The following is a 13,768-nucleotide window of genomic DNA, read 5'->3' as shown; positions in this document are numbered from 1 at the left end:
ATATTCTTAAGAATGTTTTATTTTTTGTTTGAAAAAAAAAAGTATTAAAAAATGTTCTGTTTGTAAAGCCATTTCACAAATCATTAATCAGTGTTTTGTTTTATATTATTTGATGCATCAGACAAGATTGTACTCACTATGGTAACTAAACAAGATGAAAATACAAACAGCAGGCCAACATCAACAAGTACTGTCTCAAGACAAGGCATGACCAACTCAAGTAGACCAGAAACAAGATCCGAACCAGTGACCTCACAAGACAGAGCTAGACAACAACAAGATATGGTTGGAATCAACAACGAACCTACGCAAATCAACGATGCGCTCGATGATAACGAAGATGAAGATGATGAGGTGGAAGGGGAAGAGGACGAAGAGGAGGAGGAGGATGGAGAAGGGGACATGGAGGAAGAAGGGGAAGGAGCGGACAGTGTCACCGAAACAGAATCGAAACCTCGGAAGACACAGGCAGGAGGGAAGACATCACCAACAAAGAGAAAGAGGAGAAGGAAAAAGAAGTGAGTACATTTAATGGATCAATTAACACAGACAATACTGGGTCTGTGTGATGGATTTAGAGAGTCATGGTCATTTGATAAACAGTAAGCAAAAAGTTTAATCGAGCGGAATAATTATTTTTAATTCAGCTAAAGTTCTGTAAAGGTTTTATTCAGAAGAAATTCTTGAACTTCAGTTCACCTATCTGAGAGTTTGATGAAAGTTAGTTAGTACACATATTGGTGTGTGGCCAGATTGACAGCCTCATTCCCTCATATTTCTTCATCAAAACTGCAATTTTAGTATCAGAAGATGCTCAAAAATATATGTATGTCTCATTACCACAGTAAAATTTAATGTCGGAGATATGTTTCGTTAAGACAGTGAACAAAAATGTGATAAGGGGTAACCACCACCAGAAGTATGTACCATTCTATCTATAGACCTTTTTCTCATACGTCACCAATCAATCGATATTAGGTCCAGCATTTGAGTCATCAACACCCAAACGCAAATAGCGCGCCAGCGCGTGCGGTCAACCTTGCGCCATGCTAGGCGCCCTGCGGCGGGATTGCCAGCTCGCAGATGCTGGCGTTTAGTTAAATCACGGTGTAGAAAGTAAGCGAAAATGTGAAACAAAACAAAGATTGATTTTCAAATAGCATCACGGTTTTTCCGTATCTTTTGTATTTTGTAGTATCAAACAACCTGAAACAAAGGTAACCAGTATACAGTTCCCGTTTAAACAATTATTTTATGGAAGCTAAAGTGAAAGATGACAAAACAGAGGAGAAAATACGCAGTATTTGGTGTTTTCACACCGTGGGCACGTGGGAAACACATGTGTTGTTTGTTTACATCTGAGACCCCAATATCGATTAGGTGACATCATCAGAAAGAGAGCACTGTCATACACATTTTTGCTGCTCAGTGCTCATAACAGAACTACTTAAGCAAAATAACTCAAATAGATTGTTTTAATAGTAGGCCTCAATATAAGGTACATAGAAAACACAATCTGAAAAATCTGACCACGCACCTTCAAATACTACAAGGTGTGTGTTTTCTTAAAATATTTTTATTATTAATAGTGCACTTGTAAGTCATATATGTAGACATTGATTTGTTCTTTTTTTCTCCACAGGGTTATTGGAATAAATCTATCCAATTGTAGATATGAGTCGGGTAAGTTTAAACTCTTTGATAATTAAATGATTTTAAGTTGTAAGAGGAAGTTGTTCTGTAATGCATGCATTTCTAAACTTTACTGGACTTCACTGCAAATAACTCTTGAAATTGTCTTAAACTTGTGGGTTTTCATATCGAAATAGTGACATTTATCAAGGCGGGAGTAGATTTTTAATAGCGAAGTCCTCATGACTTACATTGTGGAGTGTTGATGGTTTGCGACCAGCATCCATTGGTTTTTAATACCGACTGATGTTGAGGGGGGGTTACATGAAACTGGGTCATCAGTAAGGCTGGCATTTTCGGTCGGGTAAACGGGTACCCGCCGAGATTACATTACCGGGTAGGAAATACCCTCCCGGTACCGAAATTCAAAAAAAAAAAAAAAATGTTAAGTTTTTATTTTTCAAGATTTTGTATTCATGTCATAGTCTATTAATGATTTCAAAATGCATTGAATTTGAATTTGAATGCATTTTGAAATCATTAATAAGTATGATTTATGAATACAAATATCGATTTTCATATTAAAAATACAAAATATCTTGAATTTTTTTTTTTTTTTTTTTTTTTTTTTAGGTCAACCATGAATGATCCTGGCATTTAGGTCTAGGTCCAGGGACACTACAAAACCGAAAAAATAAAAAACTTTTTTTTTTAATGCAATTTGGTGCCGGTTACCCGCCGAAAAATCTTGGCGGGTACCGGGTACAAAATTACCCGAAAATGCCAGGCCTAGTCATCAGATCAGAAATAGCCTCATGGAAGAACAGAGGACACCTTAGACATCCACTGAATGAGTAACCCAGGCAAAAGAAGAAATAAAACAAAACAAGCATTGGGTGTTGACCTTTGGTTAGGTGAATGGATTAACAAGTCATAAGTGGTAGAAGTTGGTGGCACCTAGGTTAGGGTTAGGATTAGGGTTAGAGTTAGGATTAGATTACACGAAATAATTACATGAAGGATCCACCCTGTTTACATTGTAGATCACTCCCTTGACTTTGATGTGGATGGCTTCATTGACTCCTCCAACCAAGTATCTCTATCCTATATTTTTACCCTGTCCCAACCTATGGAGTGGATGGAGCCTGTAGCATGTTCAATATTGTTCATAGTGACATTTAGTTTTGTGACTTTTTTATTTATTATTTTAAAGTTCATCAAACGTTGATATATATATAAATATAATTTCTTGATTATAGTGAGAAGAATGTCAAGGAGGTTTGGTATGAAAGAAGTTTCTGAGGATGATGAGTGGACGTTATATTGGACAGACTTCTCAGTGGCTTTAGAGAGAGTTATGGAAATGAAACGATACCAGGTAAGTGTCTGTGTGCGTGTGTACTTTAATATGGTTGGGGTGTATAGGGATGCATCGGTGTCCTGCAAATGAGGACAAACATGAGACTTCACACATTTAATCCGTGGACAAACTTGTAAACGAGCACTATCCTTGGTATGCAGTGGTCTGCAGTTGCATGCCAAATACATTTTAGATATGTATCCTTTATTGTGCATTGTGGTTGGTAGTCATATTGCGCACTGGGTATCATACACAGCTCTGCACACACAAAATCCGCCATTTTGGTCCTCGGTATGTTGATTAAATATTAATTCAGACGTCCTTGTTTTGATGGCTGGCACAGACATGAGTGTGTACAATCACACTGACATCATTAATCATACAATTGATCTGTGTGCACATTAAATGCTTTTGTGTGATTACAGTACACTTTGCTTGGATTATAAAGGCATGGAAATATCAAGTATTAATTAATAAGCCCTATAACCTATATTATTGGAGAGATTCATCAGGAATTCAGAAATCATATTTAAAGGTTTTCATAATAAAATTTCAAGAAAAACTCACTTGTTTTCCATACAGTTTCAGCAATCATATCTGTTGCCTTTCCTAAAATGCCAATTGATACTTTAAAATTTTGCTGTTATCAGAAAAGGTTATAATATTTTATAAATTTTGTTTTGTTTGCACAGAAAATCAACCATTTTCCAGGAATGGTTGAGATTTGTAGGAAGGACCTGTTAGCTCGTAATTTAACTAGACTATCAAAGTTGTTTCCTAAGGAGTATGCAATCTTTCCAAGGACATGGGTGCTACCTGCAGAGTAAGTAGTTTTACTTCATTGTATCTTCTTGGCTCCCAGAGTTCCAAGTTATGGTCATTGAGAAAGTGGTCCCAATCGAAGGGGAAACAAGATCCCAAAAGGGCTGATTAACATCAATTTTGATTCTTTATTTTCCGATTTCAACTGAATATACTTCACCACTATGGTAGTCTGATGTTTTAGACATTTTGAATATGTGACATGATCAAGGGGAGTGAGTCGGATGTTGCTTATATTGTTTTTGAGATATTGGAAAATTCTTTTGTTTTATACTGTTTTCAGCTATTGATAAATTGCTCATAACTCGGCAACCAGATGTCCGATTTTGATGGGGTTTACATCAAAATGTAGTATTAGTATATAAAACTGCCAGAAAATGATGTAAAAACTTCTAATTGAAAATTGCTGACATGTGACTCGTTCACCTTGATCATGTCACATATTACATAGGAAAATGACACATTTGTTTCATTGCATGTTTAAACCTGCCATTTTTACTCAAGAGTAATGAGTAGGGCTTTCATTGATATCCCAACTAACTTTCCATTATTATTTGTGGTAATTTGAAAAACAGTAATTTCTCTCCAGCTCTAAAATAAAGTTTTGGAAGTCATACAATTTATTTGAATCATATATTTTATATACTTACAAATCACTGTTAACAAAATACCACTTTGCAGCTATGGTGACTTCCAGGCATTCTGTCGATCCAAGAAGAACAAGACGTACATCTGTAAACCTGAGAGTGGATGCCAAGGAAAGGGTATCTTCATAACTAGAAACCCTAAGGATATCAAACCAGGGGAACATATGGTGTGCCAACAGTATGTCTCAAAGGTAAGATTGTCATAAAAAAACTTTTTCAGTTGATAATGTAGATTTTGAGTAGACTTATTTGAGGGGGTGTGTGTGTGAAGTTTTCTAATGTTGTGTATTTCAGATTGACAGTTGTAGAAATTAAAGCAGTAGTGTTTTCATGATCTGGGCAATTTAAAATGTTCATTTGTGAAAGAGGAGAAGAAAAGAATCAATGTTAAACTATCTCTTGAAACCTGTAAATAAATCTCCCCTAAAATAGTGTAATGTAACAAACATAAAATCTCACAGCATTGGGCTAGACATGACCTTAATCTCCCACACAGTGGGGTGTATTTTTCATATGGAGTCACCTATTCAGGGGGTGTATGGATTGTAACTGGAAGAGTCAATCATTAGAAATGATGATATTACCAGTATAATATGTAATTACAAGTGTTAATGAATATGTATAAGAGCAGTATGTAGCCTTGTAAGTACTGATGTAAATAATTATTAACATTCTAGTTTTCGGCACATTTCAGTAGCCAGTATTGATATGCTCTGATACCTCTGTAATATACAGAGTGCAGTAGTTACAAATTGAAATGTGATGTTTAATTCTGTATTTTTTTGTTTTCCCCCACAGCCATTTTTAATAGACGGCTTTAAGCTGGACATGAGGGTCTATGTACTGGTGACGTCATGTGATCCTCTACGAGTGTATGTATACAAGGATGGCTTGGGAAGATTTGCAACTGTGAAATACTCAGAACCTACAAATAGTAATGTGGTAAGTATGGTACTGACATACCTGTTGGTTCAACTTACTGTTGTTGCCTGGTGTCTGGGCGAATTTACAATGAAGCTCAGCACAGAATACCAAAATTATCAGACTTGTGTAAGCATGAACAGATAGATAAACACACACCCAAAAGATACTTACACACATAAAAACCTATTTGTAGCCATGGACATGCACATTTTATTTTTTCCACCTTGTTGTGGATGTGGTTAAATCCACATCCCCAGGTGCAGGCTCACCCTACACTGGCTACAATAACTATGATTCATTCTTATGCAGTTTAGATCTAGAAACACTCTCTAGAAACAATGTATGTTGACGATTCCTGTGTATCTGCTGTTACACAGAGATTTCTTGTGTTTGTCCGCATTTGCCAGTGTTTACAAACACACCCCTGCACAAACATGCACCCCCACATACCGTTTACTGACAGGTTTGGCAATGGCATAAACATAATTAACATTAGAGTTAGAGTGGCAATCCTTTTTAATACAGTTTACATTCAATACTAGTTTACATATTTAGATAGGACACTCAAGATTTCTGTAATAATTTGACAGTACTACTGTAGTTGTGATTTACATTACATTAATATTATTCCACTTTCATTCTATATCATTCTATAGGATGATGTGTGTATGCATCTAACCAACTATGCCGTCAACAAACATAGCGATGAATTCATCAGAGATGATTACACTGGACATAAAAGGTAAAGCAACATTTGTTCAATGTTTCTGCTGATTGTGTGCATAGAGTTTGAAATTATCCTGTAGTAAGTGAACAAAAAAATGCAAACGAACTGAACTAGTAAGATGCAAGCTAGGGTGTTATTCCCATATCATAGTAGTAGTCATAGCGTAATCGCTAGTACTCTAATGCTGATAGTATTTTCCTGATCGTTACCAGCGTTCATACGTGACTAGTGATGTAGCGACAAAGTTACCTCCAATGGGTTGTGATTTGACAATTGACATTCTTAGTCAGTGGCTGTGATTTAGCTCATTAGCGCCAAATTTCATACGATTGACGGCAGCAACCCCGTAATCAGGGAAGACACTTGTCGAAGCGCGAGTATGTAGCTATAATAATATGCAAACTAGATGGCAGTACATGTAACTAAAACGGTAAACAAGTTTCGTTCATATTAAATAGTGTTCAGTATTTTGAGTAGTCCACTACTCAAAATATTTAACTTGTCTGTTGTATATCACACGGTAGAGGATAGTAAAAACAAAAATTCCTATCGTTTATATGTATAGAAAATATGTTTTTTCAAAAATATTTTTGTTAGTATCTGTTTTACCTTTGTATTTTTTTTCTTCCCTAGACGGTTAAGTACCATTGATGAGTGGTATGTCGAAAATGGTTACGATAAGGAGAAGATCTGGGAAGACATCCATGATGTTATCATCAAGACGCTCATATCTGCACATCCAATCCTCAAGCATAACTACCGTACTTGTTTTCCTAATCACATCAAAGGCAGCGCTTGTTTTGAAATTCTCGGCTTTGATATTATGCTGGATAAGAAACTCAAACCATGGGTATTAGAGGTAGGCATTTTGACACAGAAAGTATCTTACGCTTCCCAGAATTCTTTGCAACATGATGCATCACCTCATTAAATGACACTTCTATTACTTTGTACAGGTTTCCTTTATTTTCACGTGGAGAATATGTTAATAAGAAATAAACATATTTTGCAAGATCTGGATGTGCTCTGTTCATTTTTGTCACTATCAACCCATGTTGCACTAAATAGCAAATCAGTACATAAAATTGAAATGGGAGAAATGTATTATGGGAAGTGTAAGATATCTTCTCAGGGTATTTGGGGATTGGGAAAATAAAAGCATCTGGTAATAATTATTAGGACACACTGTATTGGAAAATAAGCATTATGTATACGACAATCAATTTTACAAGATTTATAGAAATAAACATACGTGTGTTGGGTACAAAAACTCTTGCTCTGCAACTAGAGGTCAAATTTTGAGCTGTGACTAGTCAATGAAGGTTTACTGGTTATTGAACTGTGCCATTGGAGATGAGCTTATTGGGCTATTCCAGTTGAAATTCATACACCCCTTATTGACAACATAACCTTAATCTTCCACATAGGGAGTGTGAATTTCGAATGGAAACACCCATTTAGGTAACCCCATTGCATTGAAGATAAGGTAATGTCTTCCATGGGGGGGTGTGGATTTCAACTGGAATAGCCCATTTTGGAGCAGACGACACTGATTGGATGACTCCATTCAAAATTCACACTCCCTGTGTGGAAGATTAAGGTAATGTCTTCCATAGGGGGTGTATGAATTTCACCTGGAATAGCGCATTTTGTATTTTTCCCACCTGTAGGTGAATCATTCACCAAGCTTCCACACAGACTCCAAGCTGGATAAAGAAGTCAAAGAAGGGCTGTTGTATGACACCATGTGTTTACTAAACCTGACGCCGTTTGATCGCAAGAAATGCCTCGAAGAAGACAGGAGGAGAGTGAAGGAGAGGTTGTTACAAAGATCAAAACCTAAAGAATTCAGGTGAGTTGGGGAAAAATAAAAATGTTGTATGATATGGTGGAAAATAATTTCTTTGATAGCTTTGTATGTGAGTGGTGTTTGCCTTGTATTTTATAGTTCATTGTAATTCTTCACCTGTGTATTTTGATCCTTGAGTTTAATAATCTTTATTTGGTACCAGAAGTAAACAATAACAAAACAATAAAACATGGTTGAACAAATTCATCAGGATCAGTAGAATGCAGTCAATCTAAAGGTTGTTATCAAAATATTGGATGAACAGTAGCAGTCTTTATTCATTCTTGACAAAGATAACAGTAAGTGCAATTTATTGGATCAGAAATAAGAACCTTTTCATTGAATAAATACACATAATACAATAGCAAATTAAGCAATTCAATTACATCAAACCTCACAATGCCATCCAAGGCTGTCAGCTCCAGAGAGCAGCATAGTAAGGTTTTTTACGGTGAGCAGCATGATCAGTAAGCGAAAAAAGACAGCATTACAGGGTTAGCTAACAGTCGACGCTGATCACTGTTAAAAAAATTATATGCTTCCCTGTGGAGCTAAATCGCTTATCCCCTGTTCATTGATAATTTAGTTTAAAATATTTCATGTGTAATATGGATTTAACCAAAAGACAAATCTGGATTTGGCAGACTGTCAAACTCATAACAATATGTAAGTGTCAACACCCTGACCATGTTCCCCTGATATGAAAATCTGATGAAAATTGTTCAAACTGAAGTATATGATGCATAACTGGTTTGTTTGTTTCATTGGTAATCTGATTAGGCGAGAGGATTTTGAAGAGCTCAATGCTACCATGGCAGTAAACCAGATCAAATATGAAGACAACAATCTAGGTGGTTTCCGTAGAATATACCCCATAGATGGATATGAAAAGTATGATAAATACTTCCAGCACAGCGGCTCCTTATTTCAAGAGACGGCTGCTTCTAAAGCAAGGGGTGAATGTGCAAGGTATGTTACAAGAAATCGATGGAAGACTTTACAGTAGGCCTGTTATTGACGGTCGTATGTGTCGTATTATCGTTGATATGACCCTAAATCCGACATGTCAAAATACATTTTTGACACTTTACGACGCATATCAAAAAGACAAAAATTAAATTTCCATGCTGTTTTGTCCGAATAAGCTTACCGTACATCATGTTTTCATCGGAAAGTCGAAAATTACGTCCCGAAGTTGACCTGAACCCGGAAGTAGAACGAACAAGGAAGTATGTTTACACTGGAAGTCGGCAATCGTAACTTATATCGGGGTGATTTTAAGCTTATCTATTGACTTTTTTCAGCATTTTTAAATCTCATTACGAGTTTCAACATGTGTCGATTGAGTTTTGAATTAGAAATCATGACACTTCATCGTGCTGCTTGTACTTTTCTACAAGCGTAGCTGCACACCGCTGTGTGGTAGCGGCATGACTTTGAAAGCTAATGTCGGCACTCAGCACCGCCAAAAATTGTGGTCGGTGGTCACCGCTAGCGTGTCTGGTGCGACTGCGCAGTGAAGCAAAAATTGTTGTCAAAGCCGCAAGAAAGTATGAAACCAGCATCATATATGTCACAACTCTAAGATATTAAGATCAGGCTTAGAGTTATGTTTTAGGATTTGGATGAAAAGTTATGAGAGATTAGTATTAAGGTAGGGATTATTTAGGATTAGGGTTATGGTCATTATTGTAAAATAGCCTGTTCCAGTTGAAATATAAACATCTATGGAAGACATGACATTAATATTCCGTATAGGGAATGTGAATTTCAAATGGGGTTATCTGAATGGGTGAATCCATTTGAAATCTGCACCCCCCTGTGTGGGAGATTAAGGTCATGTCTTCCATAGGTAATGTATGGAATATAACTGGAATAGCCAATTTTAGGTTTATTGATTAGGCAAAATAATTTTAAAAGCAGTCTTAATTGGCCACAGTTAATCAGTGTCGTTAAGTTTGCTCACTACCTGTGTGTTGATATTTCTTTGTTGATTCTGATTACATAACTAAAGTGAGTGAAGGAATGAGTTGAATCAGTGGATGCTAATGGATGGGATTAATTCAAAAGTAAACATTCTTATTAGCTGAAGTGAAACGGCAAACAAGTATAACTATTTATTTCTTGGTAGTTGTGATATGCTTGTAATTAGCAGTGTTTTATTACAAGTTGTCAGGTTATGTCTTGTGTAGTAAGGACACATTGTGATAGTATCAATACATTAAAAAAGCATTCATTCCCAGGCCTCAAATTCGACGAGAATCACTGAATCGATTCTCGTAATGATTCTTGTAATATTTGTTGCAAGAATCAATTTGTTGAATCAATCATGTTGAAAGTGAAGTGACTGGGATGGTTTTTGATTCTCACAAACTGGCGTGAAATCTAGGCCCACCATTTGTTCTACAAAGATTTGCTTTATGTTTTGGCGCATGGATTGTCAATTGAAGGTTTGTTAACTCCATATGATATTAGAAGATATCAATAATGTTTTTGTGAATACCGTTCTCGATATTGGCCAATGGTTGAGGTCCAATGAGCTATTCCAGTTGAAATCCATATATCCCCTATGATCTTAATCTCCCACACAGGGGATGTAGATTTCAAATCAAATGAAGCAACCATTCAGGTAATCCCATTTGAAATTCACACTCTTCGTGTGGAAGATTAAGGTCATGTCTTGCATGGGGGTTCATGAACTTCAACTAGAAAAGCCCAATGACCTTTAACCTTTTCCCAAACCTTAAAGGCTATTTGGAATCTAATATATAGTTTGATCAGCTCATAATTGGCGGGAATGGTTAGGTTTTGACCACTACGCCGAAAAGTAGACCCAGGTTAAGAGCGATATTGTTGACCTGTCTGGTCTGACTCAGTACACCGGTCGATCTTACCGTTTCCGATGTTGATTAAGATACTTCTTGCATCGATCCCGAGATGCGGAAAAAACCAATAGTCATTTTGTCCCACATAAATGAATAAATAACAAAAACCCCCGATCCCCCGAGTGGACTCACCCATTCGGTGACGTCACACACGATAATCACCCCTTATCCTCCTTGGTTTCTAGATGAGATAGACGTGTGGATTTTTCTTTACCAACGCTAAGTATCATTACGAACCAAAGGATCGAGATATACAGTTTGTTTGTTACACTGAGGTAAAACCAACCAGTATAGTCGCTAGGGAGATAGTTTTGACGACATTTTTCGGCAAGAAAAGTGACAAAAACGATCCAAAAACTTAGCTTGTATGTGTGTTTCCGTTCATATACGGGACACACGTTTTCAAAATGGCCGCCCTTAGGACGCCATTTTATATTTTGTTCTCACGTAAAACAACTATAACAGACTAGTAAGTTACAATAGATGTTTGTACAGTACTGTGTATACATGTATGGTGAGTGATTATCGCTATGTTTATGGTGTGCTCTATCGTTATATCTTTCAGTGCTGGCGTCTGATGACGCCGAGTTACTGCTAAGAGTTCGTGGGTTTCGAAGGACCAGCCTGACAAATCTTCCCCAAAAGGTTTTCAGTTTTTCATCCCTTTGTATATATATTTTTATATCATACCACTACATCAGCGTCAGCCACTGTGCGTGTGGGTCTGTTTATTGGGCTTGAGCTTGTGTTCGGGGGTAGTGCTGTACGCTCCCGATTACTACAATGTCTAGGCCTTGTCAATCATGCCCTTCCCTTGTACCAGAGTGGGACCCGCATCCACTCTGCTACTCCCACAGGGATTGCTCTAAATCAAATAAGTGTGCTTCCTTTTGCATAGGCTTATCGGACATCCACTTCGAGGATTTAGAAAGTAGCGCTCGTTTACGTCTTCGACACAGACAGAAGACGAAGACTAAGAAACAGAAGCCTACAGGTAAGATTGATATGGTAGGTACTAGCGAGGCAGGCAAGGGCCACGCTAAGGTAACCTCTGGGGCTCCGGTCCCGGGCAAGCAGGCGGACCCTCCGGGGACTGCTAGCGAGCCCGAAGGCCTAGCAGCCAGCGAAAGCACTGACTTTACGTCTAAGCTAGTAGCAGGCAGCAGGGCGGTACTTGCCCTAACAGGCGAGTACCAGTCTACCAGTGAGATCTCTAGCGAGCTTCTTGCAGGTGGACACCCGTCTATTGCTGGCGAACGAGCGGGTCTAGCACCATGAAGTAGCCGGCGACGGACAGTATGCCAAGGGTACCCGGCTTGCCTGGGTTGAATCCTAGCATACAGCGTGCAGCGGACTTGCCTCGGCCGGTCTGTAGCACGCAGCGTGCCAGTGGAACCCCGGGCTTGCCTGGGTTGATCCACGGCACGCAGCACGCCTTTCGTTCCCCGCAAGGGTCGAATGAAAACGTGCATGGGTTTAGCAGAGACGATACCGGGGCTAACGCTTCAGGTGTAGTCTTAGCAGAACCAACTGGGGTTGTCACACGGCAGCGTTCCATGGTGGGACCGCCGAGTGATTCCCTGGGCCTTGGAATGGCTGCCGGCTGTCCTCCGGGACTGGCTAGCGGCTATACCGGGGTTGGGCTCGCAGTCTCTCACGGGACAGCGACCCAAGTGCAAACAGTGGCAGCTACCGAGACGAAGCACGGCTTGACTTCAGTGGTAGCCACTATGCACGCGCCCATAGCTGCCGTGAGTGGTCCGCCACACACAGCGACCTTGGGCGAGGCTCAAGAGGTTAGGGTAGGTAGTTTGAACAGCCTGGCTGATCAACAACCCACTTATGTCCTCGAGAGCCAGCAGAGCGTGGGTGATCCATTACAGTCAATGGGTCAATTACCCTCTTATGATCGATCACTATCTATTCAGCGGAGCATGGCTCCATTGATTGATACTGCCTATTCAGGTAGCGAGGTGACTGATCGAGGGTATACACGCTCAGCTACCCGTGATACTAGGCAAGCTCCTTTTAGCCAAGGGACAGCCAGTATAGCGGGTACCCATACACACGGCTTGATCCTCTAGCGGGAACGCTGTGAGGCATGGGTACAGTGGTACGCGCCGGGAGCCCTACCGGGCACCTACGCTACAACCACGCAGGTACCGCGAGTACTCGTCCTGTTTACCACAGTCTCTGTGGCAACAGGGGGAGGCGGTACTGGTACTGCTGCTCCATGGGGTTTCCCTGGTGGCGGATCCTTTCAGGGTCAGCTACCAACAGGGTATGCCCGTGGTATCCGCCGCAGGGTGGTTTCTTCCACGGTCTTCCACCGTGGCAAGTGCCGCCTAGCGTTGGGCAAGCAGTACCACCAGTTGTTACCCAACCCGGCGGCGAAAGTGGCTAACCCTGATACAGCTCAGGGTAGGCCGCACACTGCTATGGCTAGGCGACAGCAGCGAGAGCGGCGGATCCCGGGTGCTATAGCTAGCATCTCGGGTCTAGCGGGAGTACTCCCTCTTCTGCTGGTGTTCAGTTGGCTAGCCACACGGTGGCGACACCTCCCTGTCCACCTTCAGATGCCCGTCATCAGATCTCTTCCTCATCAGAGAGTGAGTCAGAGTCTGAAGGCGAGGGAAAGGAGTCGGAAGATGAAACCAGTAGCGACTCACAGTCTGTTGAGACTGTGCAGCTAGCTTCAGGTATCCTTCCCCGCTTCCCGTGAGGAACTCGCTAGCAATGGTCTGCCTGCGGACACCGCTGAGGTGATGAGCCGTGTGGCCCAAGGTTTGGGCCTGGCTTTCTCTCAGGAGGAGTCCGTTCAGGAGGACCAGGGCATCTTTCAGTAGGATGCCCAGCTAGCGTCCCACACAAGGGTCGCCCGCACTTGCATTCCCGGCGGACCTCAAGGGTAGGTTTCAGTAG

At 40.0% G+C, this 13,768-nt stretch overlaps 1 protein-coding gene across 2 annotated transcripts in view; it reads left to right on the top strand.

Moving 5' to 3' along the window:
- The window catches only part of LOC140159133 (tubulin polyglutamylase TTLL13-like), a 42,539-nt gene that overhangs the window by 10,307 nt on the left and 18,464 nt on the right, over positions 1 to 13,768 (top strand). For both annotated transcript variants that reach the window (XM_072182488.1, XM_072182487.1), the window contains exons 2-11: positions 122 to 518; positions 1,643 to 1,683; positions 2,892 to 3,010; positions 3,685 to 3,815; positions 4,496 to 4,652; positions 5,260 to 5,403; positions 6,042 to 6,127; positions 6,746 to 6,971; positions 7,783 to 7,964; positions 8,742 to 8,930. In XM_072182488.1, the coding sequence (XP_072038589.1) occupies positions 139 to 518; positions 1,643 to 1,683; positions 2,892 to 3,010; positions 3,685 to 3,815; positions 4,496 to 4,652; positions 5,260 to 5,403; positions 6,042 to 6,127; positions 6,746 to 6,971; positions 7,783 to 7,964; positions 8,742 to 8,930 (1,655 nt within the window). In that variant the 5' untranslated portion in view covers positions 122 to 138. The remainder of the gene's footprint in view (positions 1 to 121; positions 519 to 1,642; positions 1,684 to 2,891; positions 3,011 to 3,684; positions 3,816 to 4,495; positions 4,653 to 5,259; positions 5,404 to 6,041; positions 6,128 to 6,745; positions 6,972 to 7,782; positions 7,965 to 8,741; positions 8,931 to 13,768) is intronic.

Source organism: Amphiura filiformis, chromosome 8 (assembly GCF_039555335.1).
Source record: "Amphiura filiformis chromosome 8, Afil_fr2py, whole genome shotgun sequence".
Classification (NCBI taxonomy): Eukaryota; Metazoa; Echinodermata; class Ophiuroidea; order Amphilepidida; family Amphiuridae; genus Amphiura; species Amphiura filiformis.
Note: the sequence above shows the minus strand (reverse complement) of the source record. Positions and strands in the feature narration are given on the sequence as shown.